The sequence below is a fragment of the Artemia sp. Qi Xiang Cuo genome, chromosome 13 (genome assembly GCF_049724085.1).
Source record: "Artemia sp. Qi Xiang Cuo chromosome 13, ASM4972408v1, whole genome shotgun sequence".
NCBI lineage: Eukaryota > Metazoa > Arthropoda > Branchiopoda > Anostraca > Artemiidae > Artemia > Artemia sp. Qi Xiang Cuo.
In genome coordinates this window covers 20,393,438-20,420,799 of record NC_142806.1, presented here as the reverse complement: position 1 = coordinate 20,420,799, position 27,362 = coordinate 20,393,438, and the positions used below count along the sequence as shown (strand labels likewise).

Here is a 27,362-nt window from a genome sequence, read left to right as displayed (position 1 = left end):
GAGTAACCGTAAGAGCGGACCAAAATTATTAATATTAGCTATCCCAAAAGGATGCATTGCCTTCTCTGTTTGTCCTAATGTGGCTTATATTCTATTTAAACCAGCATAACAGTTTTCATATACTGGTAGCTTCATATCTTAATGCCTCAAAAGCAGCAATGGTTTAAAATTCAACTTTGAACTTTCTTTTGACGTATTTTGTACGGCCAATTCAGGATTTGAACTTTTTCTAACACCATTATTCAGATGAAGGTCCTCTGTGTAGGTAAAGGAGACCCCTTTAAGACCTATCCCCATGCCTGCATTTTCTGTGATTAACGGTTTCTTTCACCGAATTTCTCGCCTTATGCAGAGTTCTCATCAGAGCTGGGTAACAGTTCTTTTTTTTTGCTTCCTTCGGCGACTTTTGCTAAGCTTCCACATTTGTTTTCTTACTTATAAGGTTACTTTTCTCGTTTTTTTCCATCCCTTTCCTCAAGCACTTTAATTATATATTTATCTATCTTTATCTTCCTTTGCTTGTGATGTTGTACAGCTAACCTAGTATTCGGGTTAGCTTTAACAAAGGTCTAATGCTTACTACGTCGTAAAATGCCATATTTTTGAATCATCTCTACTCACAAAACACTCAGAAATGGCAGCTTCTAACCTATGATTGTTCGTACCATAATTTATATGGTTCCTTTGCTAAATTGTGGCAGCTTTATCCTTGAACAATAAGTCTATAGCCTGTACCTGTAGTAAGGCTGAATTAGGACCCTATTTGCTACTATGTTGCCTAAAATTCTTCTGTTTCTACCAACGTTTCATCGGTCCTGCTAGATTTTGTTTTTCTTTACGTAATTATCTTTTATTTTATTATTTCAATTCGCGGTACAAATACTTTATTATTTAGGTATATACGGCACTACTACACTGCAGTTATTACTAACACTAATAAAACTACTAACAATACACATACTTCTACTTGCTAAATACTGAATACTATTTTTTTCATTTTACAATTCTTGATTGAGCCTTTTCTCCATTTTTTCTGTTGTACCCAACTCTTTGGTGTGATACAAATCTATTTCTAATAGCCAAAGTTCGACCAAAGCTGCTCGAAGTTTTGCTAATTCGAGCGCCGCTAAAAGCGAAGTACATTTACTTTCCCCTTCTAATACGGTCATTTCGATTTTCTTTTTGTATTTTGCAACCTTATTTAGTCTCCTCGACCCAGTTTTTCCAACGACCACCAGTTGTTGTGAAGTGTATTTTTATGGTATTTGGGGGTTGTAGTTGTAGATGCCTTTATTATCCCTTTATAGGGGAGATAAACTCTGGCCCTAAGGTAATTAAACTTTGGTAGCGTACCTTAGGCTGTGACCAAACTAATGAGGCGTACCGACTGGGTATGTTCGAGAAGCTAAAAGTAGATCGTAGAAAGGTTGTCTAAAATACAATACTTTTATTCATTTAACCTATAATATAATCGGATATATTCTGTCTACTGGGACTGGCTGTCCCAAGTAGACCACAAGTCTCAAAAAAACAACAATAATATATAAATAGATACTTAGACACTTACAATGATAAGACAAAGTTCCAAAGTATTTCTAAAACAACGGACCAGAGGTCAGTCCGGCATAAAGTTAGTATAAGATTTTCCCTTCCGATAAAATGTATCCTTTATACATTTTTATCAACCACACCTTCCCACGTAATCGCTAGGAAGTGGTAATTTCTAAATTTCCCGTTAAACAGAACTTAGCAGGATATGTTCCTTATCTTAATAAAAAGTGGTATTTCAAAACTTCATATTTGCGACTTATATATTTTTACTAAATTAATAATTAACTAAATTAGAAAGCTTTACCACATATTAGCATTGGTAGAGTTTCTTGGCCTAATCTCAAAATATTTCTAACATTCTGCCCCCAATTATAAATATATATATATATATATATATATATATATATATATATATATATATATATATATATATATATATATATATATATATATATATATATATATATCAAAAACCAGGAATACATATATGTGTATATATAAATATACATATATGTGTATATATATATATATATATTTTTTTTTATATATATATATATATATATATATATATATATATATATATATATATATATATATATATATATATATTATATATATATATATATATATATATATATATATATATATATATATATATATATATATATATATATATATATATATATATATATATATATATATATATATATATATATATATATATATATATATATATATATATATATATATATATATATATATATATATATATATATATATATATATATATATATATATATTACCTCTAATACTAATACTACTAACAGCTTACTGCAGCACCGAGCCGCCTGAGGCCAACACAGCTACACATGCTCGTCCTCCATCCCAATCTATTCAAAGCCTCCCTCTTTACACCCTCCCAGGAAGTTCCCATTTCCTTTAAATCTTCCTTTATGACATCCTCCCACCCCAGACGAGGACGACCTGCTTTCCGTTTAGCTCTAGACAGTTGACCGAAAAGGACAATCTTCGGCAATCTTTCATCATTCATCCACACAACGTGCCCTAGCCACCTCAACCTTTCTTTCATTATAGACCAAGAGAGCGGTATTGAACTACATTTTTCGTACAGCCTACTGTTTGAAATATAGTCAGTCAGCCGGGTACCCAGAACAATCCGTAAGCAATTTCTCTGGAAAACATCTAGCAAATATTCATCCAATTTTCGGAGCGCCCAAGCTGCAGAGCCATATTTGACCACTGTCATCACTGTAGATTCTAATATTTTAATCTTGGTTTGCAGACTTATCTTTCTATTCTTCCAACCTTTTTTTAACTGTGAAAAAACACCCTCAGCCTTTGCTATTCTACTTTTAACATCTTTCCAGCTCCCACCGTCTTTATTAATAATACTACCAAGGTAAGTGAAGCTGCCTCCCTGATCAATCTTTTCGCTACCCATCGTCACCTTTTCATCTTCAGTTATTCCTAGCCTTAGTGACTTAGTCTTCTTAACATTAATTCTCAAACCTATTCTAGCATGAGTTGTCTGGTATACCATACAAGGATAAAACCATTGCTAAAGCTCTTCGATCAGCTGAATCAAACGTTTGCTCATAATCTACAAAACTGAGGACCAAAGGTGTTTGACAACTCAGGCACTTCCCAATTATTAACCTAAGAGTGAAAATTTGGTCGACACATCCTTTACTTTTTCTAAAGCCGCACTGTTCTTCTCTTAAAACTTTGTTTAAAGTATCTCTCAGTCTAAAAAATATCATATTACTAAGTAATTTGCTACCTACAGAAACCTGACTAATGTCAGGATAATTACCACACTCACTCTTATCACTTCTCTTATAAAGTGGCTTAATTATGATTTTCCTAAAATCGTTAGGTACTTCCCCTTTTTCAAAAATCATTACTAATCTTCAGTAACTTATTTCTAACCTCAGAGCCACCATATCTAAGAAACTCATTTACTACACTATCAGCACCTGGAGCCTTATTGTTTTTTAATCCTTTAGTACTGTCACTAATTCTTCCTCACAAATTAAAATCTTCCTTCACATCCGAGGTATCACAAAGTTTTTCATTTTCCTTCATATCTTTTCCTGCAACTTTATCTCGGTTTAGCTAATCGGTTTAGCTAATTCTCAAAATGTTCTGCCCATCTCTCTTTAACTCTTTCCTTATCACTAAAGTGGCCCTGTTCCTATCTTTAACTGGGACAAATCCAGATTGACTACTGCCTCTCAATTTATTAACATGCCAGTACAATATTTTACTATTATGCCGTCTAGCTGCATCTTCCAGATCCCCAGTAATTTTATTTATGGCCTACACTTCACACGTCCTTAGTTCATATTTTAATACTTTCTTCACTTTCTTTACATTCCTTTTGTTTTCATATGATCTATCACTCAGATAATTTTTGTACGAGTCCCTTCTGCTTTCTATTTAACATAAAGTTTTTCACTAATATTCTTAGCTACAGTCCTTGCTTTCTTCCCTAAGACACAATCATCAACTTCACAAGTTAATTTTTCTAAAATTATTCCAACCATCTTCAACAATGTCAAATTTTAAACTCTCAAGTTTAGTATTCAACTATTCCTGTAAAGTTTCTCTCAAATTCTCATCCTGGAGTCTGCCAACGTCATAACTTCCTGGGAGGTAGTTACCCCTCCGAAATTTCAGCTTTAAATTAACCCTAGACACTACTGGATGGTGATCTTTACATTTAACATCAATAACTATATACCCTAGTATCTCGCATTGATCCTGCCAGTCTTTGGTTTACCATAACATAATCAATAAGGTTAGCTGTCTTACCATCACGAGAATACCATGTTAACTTATGAGCCATTTTATGACCAAACACCGTATTAGTTTTAACTAGATTGTTATACCTACAAAACTGCAAAAGTTTGTATCCATTACTATTTTATTTTCCTATATCAAATTTACCTAGGCTAGGATACTATCTATCCCTATTTCCGTATATATATATAGGATTTATTGCTAATAACAAGAGCAATAGAAAATATGAAAATTATTTTACTAGATTTAAAGAATGAGCAGAAATTCAGCCATAGTATAGTAAAGAATAAATATATTTTAAGTAATCGAAGAGTTCTAGGTCTAACTGCCTTATTAAGTCTTGATTTTCTTCATATACTTAATTGAAATAAAAAGTACCAGCCTGTACTTTTTATTTCAATTAAGTATATGAAGAAAATCAAGACTTAATAAGGCAGTTAGACCTAGAACTCTTCGATTACTTAAAATATATTTATTCTTTACTATACTATGGCTGAATTTCTGCTCATTCTTTAAATCTAGTAAAATAATTTTCATATTTTCTATTGCTCTTGTTATTTTCTTCTCAAAAGAAAATTTTAAACATCATTAGCAGATGAAAATATTCGCATAGGCGCAATTTGCTGGCCTGCGTTTCCACTGACTTCTGGCTTAGACTTTGTGGTCTAAATTTATTTAAATCCAAATTTAGTTGTATTTCTCATACTATTCTTGAACAGTCTTGAAATTAAGTCCTCAGTGCTAAATTTTGTTTCTTCTTTTCTTTTCATCATATTTTTTACATATTTTCTTAGGTATTTTTACGGATTTTAACGTATTTTGCTGGCTGATGGAAGCACTAGCCTAAATTTCCAAAGACTCCTAACATTCTGTCACAAATGTTTGTAGGTCCAAATATCCCTGCTGTTTATTTTTGTGGATTAATTTTGCAAGATTTAAAGATTAATTCCCATATACCAGTGCAAAGAATAATTAGAACTAATTACTGACAAGAATTAAGACAAGCACTTTGTCTCGAGGAAAATTAAAAGATTCAGAAGAATTGAAAAGGTGGTAAGCTATTTTATTATATATCACAAATACATCAAATATAACGATTTAGTAAAGTAAAACACTAAAGATTTAGTAGTAAACATCTCCCGTTTATAAGCGAAACGTTTAAATTTTTTGAAGTCTCATTCGATAAGGGATGAGTGAGAAGTGTGGTCTTCCATTTTCTCTGTGTTTGATTGTTTATGTCTTAGCAGTTGCTTCCCCGTCTTAAGGTCAAGCTCCCCGTCGGAGACACTATGTTAACAGTTCCATTATTATATATAGCAATAATGAAGAACTTAAAGTATAATGATTTTAATATTTTCCTCCGTTCGTGTTTTTATTCTCGTTTAACCTTTCACGCATTCTTACTACTACCAACTCACTGCAACCCCAAGCCACACGAGACCAACACAGCTACCCATTATCCTCTTCCATCTCAATCTATTCAAAGCCTTCCTCTTTACACTCTCCCAGGAATGTCTCATTTACCTTAAATCTTTCCTCACGACATCCTCCCATCAAACAGTTCGTGGTAACCACAGTTTATAGACAGTAAGCTTATCGCAGATAATTTCTGGTCTTCGGTCTCGGTGCGAACAAAAAGCTCCTCCCACTTATTTCTGCCTTAGCGGATTAGTCTGTTATCGTCAATCACTGAGAAATGGTTACCAAGTGCATTATTCGTAATTGCGAAAGCAGAAAAAACTTGGTGAGCCAGCCAAGTGGTTTGCAAGCGTCCCATCTCACAGGTATGAATTAATTTATATTCAAATTATGACTTAATCTATTATTTACGTGGACTCAACTGATCGGCCTATGTAGGATTTTATAAAAACGGGGCGGGGGGGGTTGATGAAATTTGTGAAAATAAGGAATTTTTTCTTCTTCTAATAACTGGTGGGGTAGGTGTGATGGTTTCAGGGGTGGATCCAGTATTTTTTTAGGGGGGGGGCGCAAAAGAGGTTGGTCCGAAAAACTTACGTTAGGAGCAAGTTTAATTAATGCAAACTTGCATTAATTAGGTAAATTACACTACTTTAGACTACTTTACGGGGGTAACCCTCGCCCCCCCCCCTCTGGATCCGCAACTGGATAGTTTATCATTTTTTTCACGTCGTGATATTTATTTTCTCAGATTGTATGTTCCTATGATATTTGAAAAATCTAGTTACCTGTTTTGGCGGAGAGCCTAGATAAAACTAGTTTTGTTTTCAATCAATGTTTTCATATGAAATGGGCAGACCTTTCCTGAACTTTAAACAATAAACACCTCTGTTTGAAAATCTTTGCACTTTCTGAATTTAGATAGCGATAAGGGTTCCTGATCGAGAACATTTTTAGGACTTGAGTTCTAATTATTGGTTGTTGTGGTAAAAGTTGCCACAATCCAAAAAAATATCCAATCCAAGAAATCCAATAGCCCTATCCAAGAAAATACCAAACGTCTGTTAAGAATTGCTTTTCGTAAAATTCTTAGGGTATTTTCAGAAAATTGAAGGACATCACACATTTTAGTGGCAGATCCAAAATTTTACGTGGCTTTACGCTAGAAAAGCTCCTATTATAGAATATTCTTCCAGTTTGTTTACCAGAAAATGAATAAAATGCATTTCTTACTGCTGAGTCTGTATAATCTTAGACCTTTTACGGCACAATTTCCAAAATATTTCTAAGACTTTTTTCTAACGGGGAACTATAAGAAATAATACATTTTTAGCTATACATTTCAAAGATTTCAGCCGCTAAATTTTACGTACCTATCAGAGAGACGTACCTATCAAGGAAAATAAACTAGCAAGTAATTATTTTAGTTTTAGTAGTTTAAATATTTGATTATCTCTTTTTTTGAACAAAGGGGTAAATTTTTTTTAAATTTTTTTAAAATAAAACTTTTAAAACTGAAATATCAATGCGAAGCACCAAACATCATAATCAAATGTCATCGCTTTATGGCATTGTTAAAAAAAAACTTATTTTTTACTTGATTATCGTCGTAAATTTATTCCTTGTCTTTCTTTCCATTCTTAAACCAATGTTATATTTACCTTTTGCATTATTACAGCCCACTATATATATATTCATATAAATTTATATGCAGTGTTACCGCCATACCAATTATTCTCCTTTCCTTTTTTATTCTTTAATAATAATTTCTGGTCGTTTTGAGTTTGAATTATTTTAGGCTTCTATTTCTACTGATCTTAAGTTTAATATGGCCTTTAGTATTCTTTAAAAAAACTTTCTTTTTCTCAAAGTTTTCGTAGTATATATATATATATATATATATATTATATATATATATATATATATATATATATATATATATATATATATATATATATATATATATATATATATATATATATATATATATATATATATATATATATATATATATATATATATATATATATATTTATATTTATATCGGCGCGTACAAACAACTCCTCTCATTTGATCTGCCATTAGCGGTCCAATTACCCTGGAACACGTATTTTGGCAGAAACTTTCTCAAAATGCCTTTGAAACCAACTTGAGACTTCGAAACCTATTTTTAATTCCTAAAAACATCTAATAATAACATTACACTACTAACTACCGATTTTCATGTATGTATTGGAATAAATTAATTTAAAATTAGTTTCTTCAAAATTAGTGTTCCAACGTTGAAGCCAAGTTTCGCGTCCAAGAGAAATCTGACTTGTCTACCCGCGAAAAGATCTGATAACGCCTATGTTTCTATCTGCAAAAACGTTCTCCGGAGCACTCGCACCCCTGTCCGGGTTTTTATAATGGGAGAGATAGAGAATGATCATACTGCTAATTCTATAAACTGTGGTGGTAACGAACTGTAAGTAAGGAGCGACCCGACTCAATGGTAACCGAAACTCTAAAAAACGGAATTTTGATACCAATAGATACATCAAAAGAATCAAATTTTAATTTTGATTTCAAATATATAAGTTTCATCAAGTTTAATTATACCCATCAAACGTTACGCGCCTGAGAAAATTTGGCTGATTTTCGAAAAAAGGGAGAAAGACCCCCTAAAAGCTATAGAACCTTAATGAAAATCACATCCTCATATTCAGCGTATCAGAGAACCCTACTGTAGAGGTTTCAAGCTCCTATCTAGAAAAATGTGGAATTTTCAGTTTTTTGCCAGAAGAAAGATCACGGATGCGTGTTTATTTGTTGTTTTTTTTCCCAGGGGTAATCGTATTGACCCAGTGGTCCTAGAATATCGTAGGAGGGCTCATTGGAACTGAAATTAAAAGTTCTAGGGCCCTTTTTAAGTGACCAAAAAAAATGGAGGGCAACTAGGCCCCTCCCAAGCTCATTTTTTTCTCAAAGTCGCCCAATTAAAATTTTGAGATAGCCATTTTGTTCAGCATAGTCGAAAATCTAATAAATATGTCTTTTAGGATGACTTAATCCCCCACAGTTCCCAGGGGAAGGGCTGCAAGTTATGAACTTTGCCCATTGTTTACATATAGTATTGGTTATTGGGAAGTATACAGACATTTTCAGGAAGGATTTTTTTCTGGTGGGGAGCGGGCTGGAGGATGGGGTTACTTGGGAGAATCTTTCCATGGAGGATGTTTCTTTGGGGTAAGGGACATTTCTATGAAGGGGGCGACAGATTTCCAAGCATTATTTAAAAAACGATAAGAAATTAAATAAAAAAAAGCAAGTTTTTTCAACTCAAAGTAAGAAGTAACATTAGAACTTAAAACAAACAGAAATTATTACGTATATGAGGGGGTTCTCCCCTAAGTCAAGACCTCGCTCTTTACGCTACAGTTTTTTTTTGTGCTTTCGAAAGAGCTATCTATTCTAATTAAACGGCCTTTGTGATTAAGGGGTTTGTGAACTAAAATTTTTTTAACTTATGACGTAAAGAGCGTGGTATTGACTAAGGGGAGAACCCCCTCATATACGTAATAACATATACGTAATAAAAAAACAATAAAAAAAAACAAGCAATACGGCTCAATAGTAATCGAAACTTTTAAAAACGGAATTTTGATGTCAATAAATGTATCAAAAGAATGGGCTTATAATACTGATTCTAAATATATAAATTTCATTAAGTTTAGTATTATTCATCAAAGGCTACGAGCCTGAGAAAACTTACCTGATTTTTTAGAGAGGGGGAAAACACCCCCTACAAGTGAAAGAATTTTAATGAAAATCACACCATCAGATTCAGCGTATCAGAAAACCCTATTACATAGGTTTCAAGCTCATATCTGCAAAATGTGCAAATTTGTATTTTTTGCCAGAAGAAAAATATACGAATATAGAAATTCGTTACGTAAGTTAATTTGTAAATTACGTCAGAACCAAATTTAGAGACAGCCATTTAGCAAAAGAAAAGTAAAATTTTTTTGCAAATTTTGTTTACTTATTCAATGACGGTGTGCCAAAATAAAAGCTGCATTAATTAAAAAACGATCAGAAATTAAATAAAAAAAACAAGTTTTTTTAACTGAAAGTAAGGAGCGACATTAAAACTTAAAACGAACAGAAATTATTCCGTATATGAAAGGGGCTGTCCCCTCCTCAACGCCTCGCTCTTTACGCTAAAATTTTACTCTGTCTCACAACTTTATTTTTTAAAACAATAAAAAACTTTAGCGTAAAGAGCGAGGCGTTGAGGAGGGGACAGTCCATTTCATATACGGAATAATCCCAACCAGGGATGACCTGTTGTGTTTTTTTGTCTCTAGGCGGTTGGCTAACAGGGAAAATCTTTGACAATCTGTCACCTTTCATCCGCAGAAGGCTACCTAGCCATCTCAACCTATCTTTTACTACAGAACTGGAAAGCAGAATTGATCCACACTTTTCTTACAGCATATTGTTTGAGATACGATCAGTCAATCGGGTACCCAAAACAGTAAGAAGACAATTTCTCCGGAAAACATCTAGCATGTCTTACTCTTTTTTTCGATCCCTTATGCTTGACTACCGTCATCACTGTAGCTTCCAAGTTCCTAATCTTGGTTCGCAGACTTATTTTCCTATTTTTCATACTTTTTAACTGTGAAAAAGACACCCTGGGCCTAGGCTATTCTACTTTTAATATCTTCACCGCACCCATCGTCTTTACTAGTAATATGCATTATTTTCAGATAAAATTATTAGCAGAGTTGTAATTTACACACCCAAACTTCCAAAGAGTTCTTGCCCAGACTTTTTATTCTGAATTTATCAGCAATTTATTGTTTTTACTAATCTTGAACCATCTCAAGATTAGGTACTAGGTGCTAACTCCAAAGGACTTCACCGGACTTTGTTTAAAGGACTTCACTGGAAAAATTAATTAATTCTGAAACTGTTAAAATCTTTAAAACCAATCACCGACAAACCACTACGTTCGTAAACTGCCTCCGTGGAGAATCTTAAGACCACTGCATATAAATAACATAACAGTAAGATCAAAGCTTATTGATTTTTGGCACTACATCCTTGGCGCATACAAACAGCTCCTCCCATTTACTCTGTCATTACCGGGACAGTGTAAATTTGTCAGTAACTGAATAATGGTGCTCTCATTTCATCTGCCATCAGCGGTACAATTACCCTGGAACACGTATTTTGGCCGAAACTTTCTCAAATGCCTTAGAAACCAACTCGAGACTTTGCAACCTACTTGTAATTCCTAAAAACATCTAATAATAACATTGCACTGCTAATTACCGATTTGTATATATCTATTGGGATAAATTAATTTAAAATTTGATTCTTTAAAATTTAGTGTTACAAGGTTGAAGCCAAGTTTCACGTTCAAGAGAAATCTGACTTGTCTATCCCTAAAAAAAGCGAATGTCGCTTATGTTTATAGTTGTTTAAATGTTCTCCGGTGCATTTGCATCTCGATCCGGGTTTTTATAATGGTTGAGATAGGGAATAATCATACTATGCTTATATCTTAAGCTTATATACAGTGCTTAAGACTGTGAGCCATTGAAAAGGCGTTGATACATTTTTTGTATTCCAAGATGCCACTGTGTGTTTTATGACCCCTCCCCCTCCTTTATTCAGTATTAGCCTTATTAATGTATCTTGATGAACTTTTCTTATGGAATCCTTCCATACTATTTTAATCTTGTTTTTGATTCGTAAGCAATCAGGATTGACCATATTGATCACATGAATACAAACAAATTAAACCAGGTTGGATTGATGTCTTAGCAAGGCAGGCCCTTAGTACTTTTTCCTCCAACTTTTATCTCCGTATTATCCCAGCTTGTAGCCATGGCTACAGATTTGACGTCTTTCCAAAGCTATGGGGTTTATTCAAAACATTTTTCCTCTCGACCTGTTTCTTGAATACATTTATCTTTCTGTAGGAGATGACGTACATATTGATTTTGTTTGCTTAATCCTCCTTTTGAACAGAAATACTTCATGAATGGTTCTATTATGACCATTAATTTTAGATAGAATTATAAGTGATATTTTTATACTGCTACTGCTAACAACTCACCGCACCACCAAGCCGCTTGAGGCCAGCACAACTATGCATGCTATTCCTCCATCCCAATTTATTCAAAGCCTCCCTATTTACATCTTTCCAGGAAGCTTCCATTTCCTTTGAATCTTTCCTTACGACATCCTTCCACCCGGCCCAGGGTGACCTGCTTTCAGTTTAGACTTAGGCGATCGGCCAAAAAAGACAATCTTTGGCAATCTGTCATCCTTCATCCGTAGAAAGTGAACTAGCCATCTTAACCTATCTCTCAATATAGCCCTTGAAAGCGGTATTGAACCATACTCTTCGTGAGGTTCAATAAAAGTACTACATCGTACTTTCTGAAATACTGTCAGTCAGTCGGGTACCCAAAATAACCCGTAGGCAATTTCTCTGGAAAATATCCAGCAAGTTTTTGTTTTTTTGGAGCGTCCACACTTCAGAACCATATTTGAACACTGTCATCACTATAGCTTCCATATTCTATCATTGGTTCGCAGACTTAGCTTCCTATTCTTCCAAACTTTTTTCATGATTACAAAATACATTATATAAATTAAATTTTTAGGACATATATTTATTACTGAACTGAGTTTTGATGAATAATACTAAACTTGATGAATCTTATTCGTTTTTAATCAGCATGATAAACCAATTCATTTGATGTATTTATATGTATCAAAATTCTGCTTTTAGAGTTTCGATTACTATTGAGCCGAGTTGCTCCTTACTTACAGTCTGTTACCATGAACTGTTTGATAGATCATTAAAGCTGAATATCAGCTCGTCTCATCTTTTTAAAAAAGCTCACTTATTTGCTATAGGGTATTTCCCAAATTTATATTGTCATTTAATCCTCCTAAAAAGCAAATTTTCGGAAAAACTCCATCCTCCTTTTGTTTTTTTTAGATTGTGGCGCTAATATTGTGCAATACTGGAATCGCTCTCCTTGCATATATGGATGGAATAGTTAAGTCTCCAACCCTAGGTGGGGTTGTTTTGGCAGCTGCATCATCAGCAGGATCAGCAGTATACAAGGTAAGTGCACAGAGCTTCCATATAACAAAGCTTCTCTTTAAAAATTTTGGAGCTTCGGAAACATTTTGTGTTGCCAGAAATTTTTGTCGCGGTTGATTTTTCCAACGTGGATATCCCCTTTGTCGAAGTATACAAAGCAAAATCCCAGGTCAAGGTCACAACACTCCAGCTCCATCAAAACTTGATAAAAATAATTATGGTTCCTCTTTAGATCGACGCTACTTTCATTGTCAACGAAAACAACTTTATTTTGCTTAAGCCAGTCGACCATTGAAATATCTTTAGCAGTGAGAGAGTGAGCTTGTCTCTTACTTGAGCAGAACATCTATTTCATTAGCTTTCATTTTTGTAACACAGAGATTTTTACAGATCGTCAAAGTTCAGTCCCCTCTGGCAGAAGAATGGGTCGAGGAACGTGCTTTAAAATATCTTCTCGTGAGATAATTAAGGCTCTGGATGCATTTCCGAGAGTTTCATTCACCTAGCTCAACTACTTTCAAAAATATAAAATGCTTATTAAATAGAATTTTACCTCTACAAGTGAGGCAAGCTACTAGTTTTAAATCTAAAGTAAATCAAAGTTTGACCCTGGCTATTCAATTTATAAGTTTAAGGCAATTTTTTTTATTGTGAATTTACAATATAATCAGCATATACAAATATGAGTTTGAGTTTCATGTAATCCGACAAAACTCCTTGTTCAACACCCTTTTTGGCCCGTCGCGAAGCCCGAAGTTCGACTATAAACTTACATGTGGCGGATGACCTTTGTCTCGTAATTAATTAAGAAAAAACTTTACAAAAATGAGTTTTTCAAAGAAATGTAAAGGCCATTTTAAACTTAAGCTCAGGAGATATGAATACCTGTTAAAATTCAAACTCAAAACGGCCAGAAATTACTATTAAAGAATAAATGAAACCCAAAACGAACAAAAATAAAATAAACAATAATAGCAAAAAACATACAACAAGTAATAATATAAATTAATAAATAGATTTTAAAGTGAATAATGCTTAGACTGAACACGGAAATCAAGCTTAAAACGAAAAAAATAGTTTGATATTAAAGTATAAATGAAACTTGAAACGAACAGAAATTAAATAAACAATCAATGCGAATAAACATAAAATATGTATTAATGTAAAAAAATAAATAAATCTTAAAACAAATGAAACTTAAACTGAAAATACAAATCAAGTTTGAATCGAATAAAAATAACTGCACACAAGAGTTCGGGTATCACCTCACTGCAGAAGCCTAAAACCTAATGCGCCATTGGCGCCTTACTGAAAACTACATAAGTCTTTAACAGTCTCGGAAACTATATACAAAATCAAATTGAATATTATATATATAATGATATTAACTGTTGAAATATCCATCAGTTCAAATTTTTTTTTCAATGTAATTTTTATTTTCATTTTCAATGCTGTAAGAACTGGAAAAGAATAAATTTGTAATAAAAGAGTAATTTTGTTTTCAGTGAAGCTCCAATGATGCAGAAGGCTTTAGGTTTTTGCAGTTAAAGAAGGGGGCAGTATCCAAATTTGGTTTGTAGTGAAACTATATTTGTCTTGACCAATCTTGGGAAGAACTAATAAATTAAACTGAATATTTGATGTATAATGATATTAATTGCTGAAAGCTCATCAGTTCAAAATTTTACTGTAATTTTAATATTTTTTTTCAATATTAAGTACAAAAGAAAACATTTGTAATATAATTCGTCTTCAGTAAAGTGCCAATGATGCAGTAGGTATTAGGCTTCTACAGTGAGGCGATACCCAAACTCTTGTTTGTAGTTATTTTTATTCGATTCAAACTTGATTTACATATTCAATTGAAGTTTCACTCGTTTTATGATTTATTTATTCATTTACATTAATATATATTGTATGTTTGTTCGCATTGATTGTTTATTTAATTTCTGTTCGTTTTAAGTTTCATTTATACTTTAATAGCAAACTAATTTTTTCGTTTTAAGCTTGATTTTCATATTCAATCTAAGTATTACTCGCTTTAAAATCTATTTATTCATTTATATTATTACTTGTTGTATGTATTTTGCTATGATTGTTTATTTAGATTTTGTTCGTTTTGCGTTTCATGTATTCTTTAATAGTAATTTCTGGTCGTTTTGAGTTTGAATTTTAACAGGTATTCATATCTCCTGAGCTTAAGTTTAAAATGGCCTTCACTTTTCTTTGAAAAACTTATTTTTCGTAAAGTTTTTTTTTAAATTAATTTTTTTTCGTTTTTGGCTGCAAAAGTTTCAAGTTTTTATTACATGGGGGGGGGGGTTGCTTACTGTCCGATTATTCTTGTCTTTAAAAAACGGAACTAGAACTTTCAATTTAAATCAAATGAGGCTTTTTTCAAAGTCTATACGATTACCTCTTTAATAAAAACTTTATATATGAACAATAGACAGCTTGCATAACTTGTGGACAGCGATTGGCAACAATGAATTGATTGAAAAAATAGATTCAATTAGGATGTTTTGACCATTTCACTTGCTGACACATAGAGATCACGACTGTTTGGAATTGGCCTTAATAGGATTTTGTGTGCCAAAGCAATTTTGTATCTATCACAGAGTATGTATTTTAACCTTATAATTGGATAATTATAAGAGATTTACTGTGTGTTCTTCCCATACAAAACTTTACATTAATAAAGTCTTTGGGGTGGGGGGGGGCGTAGTTGGCAGAAGGAAGAAAACTTTAGCGTAGACATTAGGAGAGGGGGAGAGTGAGGTTGGAGACTCATCCAATACGGGGCGGAACTTCACTTATCTCCTAAGTTCCCGATTTAAGAGATTAGACAGACTCATTGGGCTGTAGAATGTTTGACCGTTTGAGTTGTGGAAGACGTTAAAATAATCAAAAATACTTTATATTTTCAGTTATTGCAGGATTGATTTCATAGATTGTGGAAGGATGAGCCCCCTGGCCCATCATTTTGGTGAGCCTCAACTCACAATATGCAATTTTGATTAAATGTTCCGCGTTATGTGCATATACTGTTCTATATATGTAATTTTGCGTTATAGTTTTATCGCATTGCATTCATTTTTAAGGCTTCAAATAAAAAATGAAACCTCAGCGGAGACAGTGGCGGAGGGAAGTCTCCCCCCTCACATGCATAATTGAGCAGCCACAGAGAAAGTAAAATAAATGAAATTAATCTGTCTTTTGAAAATGTCTTTTTTCAAAAGACACGAACAAAATCGTCTCAAGAAAGCTGAAGTGCTATTCCTGACATTTCTGTTGATTCTTTATTCCCGTTACATTCAGATGTAAAATTTAGAATATTATTAAATGGGTTTAGTCGTCCCCTACCTGAATAATTCACATTTAGATTACTCACCCCAAGGAAATTCCTCCCCCCTCAAAGAACATTTTCTTTTCCTACTGATAATTTCCCCGCGATAAATTCCACCGAGAAGAAATTTCCCGGCCGTGGAATATGCTCCCCAAACATATTCCCCTCGGATAATTTTGGATATTCATAAAAATGGAAGCTGAAATTTCTACTCAACTTTTTAGGTCAGAAGCAATGCTATAGCGTTACCTAAGTAAAGAGCAATAAGGGTTCAATGAATTAATACTTATTTATTTTTCCAGGGGCACTTTATGTGGAAGAGGTGGTCGCATAAACTATGGAACGGGGTTCATTGAATTATAAATTAAAGCTTATAGTACCCTTACACCATGGGCAGATCCAGGATTTCTTAGGGGGGGGCACAAAATAGGTTGATCCGATAGACTTGCGTTAGGAACAAGTTTAATTAACGCAATCTTGCGTTAATAAAGTAAATTACTCTACTTTAGACTATGTTAGGGGGGCGCCCCCCTCGCCCCTCCCCTGGATCCGCCACTGCCTTACGCTCTATGTTTCTTTCCTTGTTAGGGAGGAGAGCAGATGCCTAATAGGAGCGTGTTAATACCAAAACATTCTAAGTCTCATTAGGCCTTCGGGCATAAACAGAATTAGTTCAAAGGGAGGGGTGGGGAAAAAGGGTGTGGGGGTGGTATTTGCCCTTCGATCTATTTTAACTCGTAAGAACTGGACTAGAACTTCCAATTTCCAATCGAATGAGCCCTTCCTGAAGTTTACATGATAATCCCTTCCTGCCCCCGGGCCCTGGGGGGTTTTGTCGACGTCAGAGTTTTGTTACTTTACCTTTCAACTATTTTTAACAAAATTTTTATCTGATGTATTTAGGGCGTGGAGGAGGGGGGGGGCTAGTTGCCCTCCAATCTCTTTTGACTCTTAAAAAGTGAACAAGAACTTTTAATTTCCAATCAAATGAGCCCTCTCTAAAGTTTATACGAGTATCCCTTCCATAAAAAATAATATGAAGGATTCGGAGAATCCTTAAATTACAACCCCTGCCCTGAGGGCTGTGGGGGAGTTGTCATCCTCAAAGACCGAATTTCCATACCTTAGAACTATGTTTAATAAAATGGCTGTCTCAAAATATTAATTGGATGTGTTTGGGGAAAAGGTGGGCGTGAGAGGGGGGTTAGTTGCCCTCAAATCACTTTCGACTATTATGAAGGCCAGTATCCCTTTGAATTTCCAATCGAATGAACCTTTTTTGAAGTTTCTACGACACCGCCTTCTATAAAAACCTTATATGCCCCCAGGGTATAACTTAAAACCCTTGCCTTGAGGATTGTGGGGGAGTATCCTCCTCAAAATATATTTTTTATCTGAAAATCAACTCCGATGAACAAAATGGCTATCCCCAACTTTTTAGTGGATGTGTTTGGGGGAGTGATTGGCATGGGGGGATGGCTAGTTGCCCTCCAATCACTTTCGACTATTAAAAAAGGCACTAGCCCCTTGAATTTCCAATCGAATGAGCCTTTTTTGAAGTTTCTACGACATCACTTTCTACAAAAACCTTAAATGCCCCCAGGACATAACTTAAAACCCTTGCCCTAAGGGTTGTGGGGGAGTGTCCTCCTCAAAAACATATTTTCTATGTAAAAATCAACTACAGTGAACAAAATGGCCATCTCAAAATTTTGATTGGATGTGTTTGGGGGAATGATGGGCGTGGGGGGCTAGTTGCCCTCCAATCACTTTCGACTATTAAAAAGGGCACTAGCACTTTAAATTTCCAATCGAATGAGCCTTTTTGAAGTTTCTACGACAACGCCTTCTACAAAACCTTATATGCCCCCAGGGTATTACTTAAAACCCTTGCACTGAGGGTTGTGGGGGATTTCCTCCTCAAAAATATATTTTCTATCTGGAAATCAACTACGCTGAACAAAATGGCTATCTCAAAATTTTGATTGGATGTGTTTGGGGGAATGATGGGCGTGGGGGGAGGCTAGTTGCCCTCAAATCACTTTCGACTATTAAAAACGCCACTAGCCCTTTGAATTTCCAATCGAATGATCCTTTTTTGAAGTTTCTACGACACCGCCTTCTATAAAAACCTTATATGCCCCCAGGGTATAACTTAAAACCCTTGCCTTGAGGGTTGTGGGGGAGTGTCCTCCTCAAAACATGTTTTCTATCTGAAAATCAACTACGCTGAACAAAATGGCTTTACCAAACTTGTGAGTGGATGTGTGTGGGGGAGTGATTGGCGGGGGGGGATGGCTAGTTGCCCTCCAATCACTTTCGACTATTAAAAAAGGCACTAGCCCTTTCAATTTCCAATAGAATGAGCCTTTTTTGAAGTTGCTTCGACACCGCCTTCTACAAAAACCTTATATGCCCCCAGGACATAACTTAAAACCCTTGCCCTAAGGGTTGTGGGGGAGTGTCCTCCTCAAAAACATATTTTCTATGTAAAAATCAACTACGCTGAACAAAATGGCTATCTAAAAATTTTGATTGGGTGTGTTTGGGGGAATGATGGGCGTGGGGGGGCTAGTTGTCCTCCAATAACTTTCGGCTATTAAAAAGGGCACTAGCCTTTTGAATTTCCAATCGAATGAGCCTTTTTTGAAGTTTCTACGACAACGCCTTCTCCAAAACCTTATATGCCCCCAGGGCATTACTTAAAACCCTTGCACTGAGGGTTGTGGGGGATTTCCTCCTCAAAAATATATTTTCTATCTGGAAATCAACTACGCTGAACAAAATGCCTATCTCAAAATTTTAATTGGATATGTTTGGGGGAATGATGGGCGTGGGGGGGGGGGCTAGTTGCCCTTCAATCACTTTCGACTATTAAAAAGGCCACTATCCCTTTGAATTTCCATTCGAATGAGCCTTTTTTGAAGTTCCTACGACAACGCCGTCTATAAAAACTTTATATGCCCCCAGGGCATAACTTAAAACCCTAGCCCTGACGGTTGTGGGGGAGTGTCCTCCTCAAAAACATATTTTCTATCTGGAAATCCACTACGCTGAACAAAATGGCTATCTCAAAATTTTAATTGGATATGTTTGGGGGAATGATGGGCGTAGGGGGGGGGGGCCTAGTGGCCCTCCAATCACTTTCGACTATTAAAAAGGGCACTAGCCCTTTGAATTCCCAATCGAATAAGCCTTTTTAGAAGTTTCTACGACACCACCTTCTATAAAAATCTTATATGCCCCCAGGATATAACTTAAAACCCTTGCAATTGAGGGTTGTGGGGGAGTGTCCTCCTCAAAACCTATTTTCTATCTGAAAATCAACTACTTTGAACAAAATGGCTATCTCAAAATTTTGATTGGATGTCGTTGGGGGAATGATGGGCGTGGGGGGTTGGCTAGTTGCCCTCCAATCACTTTCGACTATTAAAAAGGGCACTAGCCCTATGAATTTCTAATCGAATGAGCCTTTTTTGCAGTTTCTACGACAACGCCTTCAACAAAAACCTTATATACCCCCAGGACATATCTTAAAACCCTTGCCCTAAGGGTTGTGGGGGAGTGTCCTCCTCAAAAATATATTTTCTAACTAAAAATCAACTAGGCTGAACAAAAAGACTATCTCAAAATTTTGATTGGGTGTGTTTTGGGGAATGATGGGTGTGGGGGGGGGGCTAGTTGCCCTCCAATCACTTTCGACTATTAAAAAGGGCACTAGTCCTTTGAATTTCCAATCGAATAAGCTTTTTTTTAAGTTTCTACGACAACGCCTTCTAAAAAAACCTTATATGCCCCCAGGGCATTATTTAAAACCCTTGCACTGAGGGTTGCGGGGGATTTCCTCCTCAAAAATATATTTTCTATCTGGAAATCAACTACGCTGAACAAATTGGCTATCTCAAAATTCTGATTGGATATGTTTGGGGGAATGATGGGCGTAGGGGTGGGCTAATTACCTTCCAATCACTTTCGACTATTAAAAAGGGCACTAGCCCTTTGAATTTCCAATCGAATGAGCCTTTTTTGAAGTTTCTACGACAACGCCTTCTACAAAACCTTATAAGCCCCCAGGGCATAACTTAAAACCCTTGCCCTAAGGATTGTGGGGGAGTGTCCTCCTCAAAAACATATTTTCTATGTGAAAATCAATTACGCTGAACAAAATGGCTATCTCAAAATTTTGATTGGATGTGTTTGGGGGAATGATGGGCGTGGGGGGGGGCTAGTTGCCCTCCAATCACTTTCGACTATTAAAAATGCACTATCCCTTTGAATTTCCAATCGAATGAGCCTTTTTTGAAGTTTATACGACAATACCTTCTATAAAAACCTTATATGCCCCCAGGGCATAACTTAAAACCCTTGCCCTGGAGGTTGTGGGGGAGTGTCCTCCGCAAAAACATATTTTCTATCTGGATATCAACTAAACTGAACAAAATGGTTATTTCAAAATTTTGATTGGATGGGTTTTTGGGGAAATGATGGGCGTGGGGGGGCTAGTTGCACTCCAATCACTTTCGACTATTATATAAGGGACTAGCCATTTAATTTCCAATCGAATGAGCATTGAAGTTTTGAAGTTTCTACGACAACGCCTTCTATAAAAACATTATATGCCCCCAGGGCATAACTTAAAACCCTTGCCCTGAGGGTTGTGGGGGAGTGTCCTCCTCAAAAATATATGTTCTATCTGGAAATAAACTACGCTGAACAAAATGGCTATCTCAAAATTTTGATTGGATCTGTTTGGGGAAATGATGGGCGGGGGGGGCGCTAGTTGCCCTCCAATCACTTTCGACTAAAAAGGGCACTAGCCCTTTGAATTTCCAATCGAATGAGCCTTTTTTGAAGTTTCTACGACGACGCCTTCAATAAAAACTTCATATGCCCCCAGGGTATAACTTATCACCCTTCCCCTGAGGGGTATGGAGGAGTTACTTCAAAGACAACATATTTTCTATTCTGAAATCAACAAAGCTGAACAAAATGACCATCTCAAAATTTCTATTGGATGTTTGGGGAATTAACGGATGTTGGAGAGGGGCTAGTTGCCCTTCAATCATTTTCTACGATTAAATAGGGCACTATAACTCTCGATTTCCAATCGATTGAACACCCTTTGAACTTTCTACTGCGACCCATTCCATCTGAAGTGCCTCTGGGGGAAAAAAATAATAAAACATTGGAGCCGTATGGCCTTTACTATAGGCAACGCTACAGCGCTGCCTCTGATTCTTGAAGAGATAAGGAATAACCACAAGCGAGCGGGGATGCCTCAGCTCCTTTCAATCCAGGTTTCTCCCTTATATTATGATTTTCAGTCCCAAGAAATCATTACTCTCAGTAGATGCAGCATTTTCAGCAGGTTTCTCACTCCTTAGACTTGGTGACGCAGGGTTAATACGTAAATGGTTCGGTAAGGCTGGTCTTCCCTGGGAAATATGTTACTTCTTTAGACCCCCTTTAGACCTTTAGGCCTCCCTCTTTACACCCTCCCAGGTAGTTCCCATTTCCTTTAGATTTTTCTTTATGACATCCTCCCACCCCCGACGAGGACAACCTGCTTTCCGTTTAGTCTAGACAGTTGGCCAAAAAGGATAATCTTTGGTAATCTGTCATCCTTCTGCCACAGAACATGTCCTAGCCATCTCAACTTTTCTTTCATTATAGCACTAGGAGGTGGGATTGAACCACATTTTTCGTACAGCCTAATATTTGAAATACGGTCGGTCAGCTGGATATCCAGAACAATCAGTAGGCAATTTCTCTGGAAATTCAAAATTTAATAGGGTTATTCAAGCTGCACAATATCACAAGAACTTGTCTTTCACTCGCCGAAGTTGACTTAAAATTAAGTAAAAAAAATGTAAAAGAAAACATATATACGACGCCTAACTATGACCTAACTTTGACCTAATTGCTTTTATAAGACACTGAAATGTTACCTTTTCTCGGCTAGTCTGTCAACCAAGACGGGTGACAGCACAGAAACTTCCAAAGCGGCAAAAGCAATCAAATGATAATTCCTTTGAACTGATTTTCATTATTTTTCGAGCAGGTAGGGTAAAATAATTTTAGGGACTGACCTTTCCTTTACTTAAATTAGACAATTCTGGTCTGATTAGTAGAAAAAATAGAATTCATACTTCCAGATTTTGTAAGTTTCATCAAAAATGAATATCTCTATATCAGGCCCAAATTGGAAGAAATTAAATGTTTTTTCAAAGTTATCTGGGAAATTCCGTGTCGGCTTTTAGTTTTCTCTCGTTTATTTGAATCTATTATTTAAGTTCTACAAGTCATATCAAGGCCGCCAACATAATTATAAATAATTTGACCACAAAAACTAAAAAACATTTATAATGGACGATATAGGGCAAGTCTTTAAGGTACCAGATCGCCTTAATGAATTGCAGCGTCTGTAGGATGAGCAGTGTATAGGGTAAACACACAAAGTAGTCGAACCTAGATGGGCAATTTCAAACTAGTTTGAATAAGTCTCCTAGTTTAAAACCATCATGAATAAATCCAAAACTGCAAGACAAAATATTATAATGTGTCAAAAAGTAGTTGCCAAGATTTAAATCCAAAAAAAAGCACTGAGAAGGACAAAAAAGTAATTGTTTTTTTTATATAGTAAAACAAGAATCAAAATTAGGTTCAAATACTCCCTTTAGTTATTCCAAATCGAATATACATTTAAATGAAGGCATGCCCTTACTGTCCAACCCAAAGGGGGAAGAATCTAAAATCAACCCGATATCTGCACAACAGCTGAGAGCAGAGAATGTAGTGTAATCTATCTGCTTATTCGGATTATCAATGGAAGGTTAATACCCTTGAATAGTAGGGAAAACGGAGACTTGTTGAAATTAATCCGTGTTGCGCCAGTGAACTGAATTATAGTCAACTTAAGGGTGAAAAGTCTACGGAATATACTGGCGTGATAAAAAATTGAGCTAAAAATGGCTAAAACAAGGTTATATTTTATGATTATATTTCGTAAACAATGTTATATTTTGTGAACACCGCCAAGTTTGCTTTCTGCGATCTGGAAAGAATTTTTAGAAGAATTGGCAGCACAATACCTCTTTATACCTTTATAGAATGATTCTCCTATATCCCTTTATATGCGTTTATAGATCATGCCTTAAACAGGTTTCAAACAGTTCGTGGTAGCAAACTGTAAGTAAGGAGCGACCCGGCTCAATGGTAACCAAAACTCTAAAAAACGGAATTTTGGTACCAATAGATACATCAAAAGAATCAAATTTTTATTCTGATTTCAAATATATAAGTTTCGTCAAATTTAATGTTATAACTCATAAGATACGAAGAGGAAAATATTAGGCTGATTTTCAAAAAAGGGGGAAAGACCCCCTAAAAGTTATAGAACCTTAATGAAATTCACACCATCATATTCAGCGTATCAGAGAATTCTACTGTAGAGGTTTCAATCTCCTATCTACAAAAATGTGGAATTTTGCATTTTTTGCCAGAAAAAAGATCACCGGTGAGAGTTTATTTGTTTTTTTTTGTTTTTTTTCCCAGGGGTAATCGTATTGACCCAGTTGTCCTAGAATATCGTAAGAGGGCTCATTGGAACTGAAATTAAAAGTTACAGTGCCCTTTTTAAGTGACCAAAAAAATGGAGGGCAAATAGGCCCCCTCTCACGCTCATTTTTTTGGCAAAGTCACCCAATTAAAATTTTGAGATAGCCATTTTATTCATCACAGTCGAAAATTTAATAAATATGTCTTTTAGGATGACTTGATCACCCATAGGTCCCAGGGGAAGGGCTGCAAGTTATGAACTTTGCCCGTTGCTTACATATTGTATTGGTTATTGGGAAGTATACAGACATTTTCAGGAAGAATTTTTTTCTGGTGGGGGGGAGGCTGGAGGAGGGGGTTACTCGGGAGAATCTTGGAGGATGTTTCTTTGGGGTAAGGGATATTTCTATGAAGGGGGCGCCGGATTTCCAAGCATTATTTGAAAAACGATCAGAAATTAAATTAAAAAAAAAAGTTTTTTCAACCGAAAGTAAGAAGCAACATTAGAACTTAAAATGAACAGAAATTATTACGTATATGAGGAGGTTCTCCTCCAAGTCAATACCTCGCTCTTTACGCTACAGTTTTTTTTTTAGTGCTTTCAAAATAGCTATCTATTATAATTAAACGGCCTTTTTGATTCAGGGGTTTGTGAATTAAAAAAAGTTTTACTTTTAACGTAAAGAGCGTGGTATTGACTAAGGGGAGAACCCCCTCATATAAGTAATAACATATACTTAATAAAAAAAAAAACAATAAAAAAAAACAAGCGATACGGCTCGATAGTAATCGAAACTCTTAAAAACGGAACTTTGATGTCAATAAATGTATCAAAACATTGGGCTTATAATGCTGATTCTAAATACATGAATTCTATTAAGTTTAGTATTACTGATCAAAGGCTACGAGTCTGAGCAGATTTACCTGATTTTTTGAAGAGGGGGGAAACATCCCCTAAAAGTGAAAAAATTTAATAAAAATCACACTGTCAGATTCTGCGTATCAGAAAACCCTATAACATAGGTTTCAAGCTCATATCTGCAAAAATCTGCAACTTTGTATTTTTTGCCAGAAAAAAAATATACGACTAAAGAAGTTGGTTACGTAAGTTAATTTGTAAATTACGTCAGAACCAAATTTAGAGACAGCCATTTAGCAAAAGAAAAGTAAAATTCTTATGAAAATTTTTTTTACTTATTCAATGACGGTGAGCCAAAATAAAAGCTGCATTAACTAAAAAACGATCAGAAATTAAATAAAAAAAACAAGTTTTTTAAACTGAAAGTAAGGAGTGACGTTAAAACCTAAAACGAATAGAAATTATTCCGTATATGAAAGGGGCTGTCCCCTCCTCAACGCCTCGCTCTTTACGCTAAAGTTTGACTCTGTCTCACATTTTTGTTTTTTAAAACAATAAAAAACTTTAGCGTAAAGAGCGAGGCGTTGAGGAGGGGACAGCCCCTTTCATATACGGAATAATTTCTGTTCGTTTTAAGTTTTAATGTCGCTCCTTACTTTCAGTTTAAAAAACTTGTTTTTTTTATTTAATTCATCCTTAAATTGATTGTATTTCAGTTCACTGGCGCAACACCGTGTACTTTGCGTTGATTTCTTATACAACCCGTTTTTTTGTGTGCAAAATACTTCTTCTTAATTGGCTCAAAGAACTAGCCAAGAAAATTTTATAGATCATGCCTTGAACAGCTTTTCATCTTTAACATGATTGTATTTCAGTTCACTGGCGCAACACCGTGCACTTTGCGTTGATTTTTTATACAACCCGTTTTTTTCTTTGCAAAATACTTCTTCTTAATTTGCTCAAAGAACTAGCCAAGGAGATTTTATAGATCATGCCTTGAACAGCTTTTCATCCTTAACATGATTGTATTTCAGTTCACTGGCGCAACACCGTTTACTTTGCGTTGATTTTTTATACAACCCGTTTTTTTATGTGAAAAATGCTTCTTCTTAATTGGCTCAAAGAACTAGCCAAGAAAATCTTATAGATCATGCCTTGAACAGCTTTTCATCCTTAACATGATTGTATTTCAGTTCACTGGCGCAACACCGTGTACTTTGCGTTGATTTTTTATACAACCCCTTTTTTTTCTGTGCAAAATACTTCTTCTTAATTTGCTCAATGAACTAGCCAAGAAAATTTTATAGATCATGCCTTGAACAGCTTTTCATCCTTAACATGATTGTATTTCAGTTCACTGGCGCAACACCGTGTACTTTGCGTTGATTTTTTATACAACCCGTTTTTTTTTCTGTGCAAAATACTTCTTCTTAATTGGCTCAAAGAACTAGCCAAGAAAATTTTATAGATCATGCCTTGAACAGGTTTTCATCCTTAACATGATTGTATTTCAGTTCACTGGCGCAACACCGTGTACTTTGCGTTGATTTTTTATACAACCCGTTTTTTTTCTGTGCAAAATACTTCTTCTTAATTGGCTCAAAGAACTAGCCAAGAAAATTTTATAGATCATGCCTTGAACAGGTTTTCATCCTTAACATGATTGTATTTCAGTTCACTGGCGCAACACCGTGTACTTTGCGTTGATTTTTTATACAACCCGTTTTTTTTCTGTGCAAAATACTTCTTCTTAATTGGCTCAAAGAACTAGCCAAGAAAATTTTATAGATCATGCCTTGAAGAGCTTTTCGTCCTTAACATGATTGTATTTCAGTTCACTGGCGCAACACCGTGTACTTTGCGTTGTTTTTTATACAACCCATTTTTTCTGTGCAAAATACTTCTTCTTAATTGGCTCAAAGAACTAGCCAAGAAAATTTTATAGCTTGTATTTTATATAATTCAGTGTTGGTGTGATCCAGCCAGAAAATAGCTAATCTAAAAACTATGACATGATTCTCTAAAAGGTATAGAGTGGGCTTCCAAAGAGATTTTCCTCAACGAGGGGAAATCAGATCAGTTAGTTCGTTTTTGTATGTTAATAAGAAAGGATTGATTTTTTTTTTAGAGACAACTGCATTTTTAGTCATTACTGGACAACTGCATTATTTAGACAACTGCATTTTTTAGAGTCATTGCAGAAATTGTATGCAGCCAGTAGGTTTCATTAATAGCTTACGAATTTGTACTGTAGTTTGGTTATTATACCATGTTTTGTCTCACGGCTTGTGGATCGAGAAAAGATTTTATTTTATTTTGAAGGGAGGGGGGCGAGGGGACCTAAGTATATAACCGTTCTAGGAACAAACAGGCTATAGATGACAATCGACAAAAACGAAGAAAAAATAGTTTAGAAGCTAAGCTTTGCAGAAAATTACAATTGAATAAGGAAAGTGCTATTTTAGCTTCTGTGAAGGAGGGAAGGAGGAGTTAATATTTAATATCTATGACGTGTGTAAAATTATACAAAATGAGTGCTGACTTTAAAGAGCAAAAGGAAAACACTTGGAACAAGAAACAGCAACAAATCACATTGAATTGCAAACGAAAATGTGACCTAACGCTAAAGAATAACACGGTAATTATGCTATTACAGAGTTTAGACATTTCAAAAAATTGCAACTGAATATGGA

General features: G+C 35.1%; 1 protein-coding gene across 1 annotated transcript in view; it reads left to right on the top strand.

Annotated features, from left to right (window-relative positions):
* Positions 1-27,362, top strand: part of LOC148945059 (solute carrier family 35 member F3) — a 350,545-nt gene that overhangs the window by 215,365 nt on the left and 107,818 nt on the right. Inside the window, exon 6 of the mRNA XM_089098617.1 lies at positions 12,800-12,928. Within this exon, the coding sequence (XP_088954743.1) occupies positions 12,800-12,928 (129 nt within the window). The remainder of the gene's footprint in view (positions 1-12,799; positions 12,929-27,362) is intronic.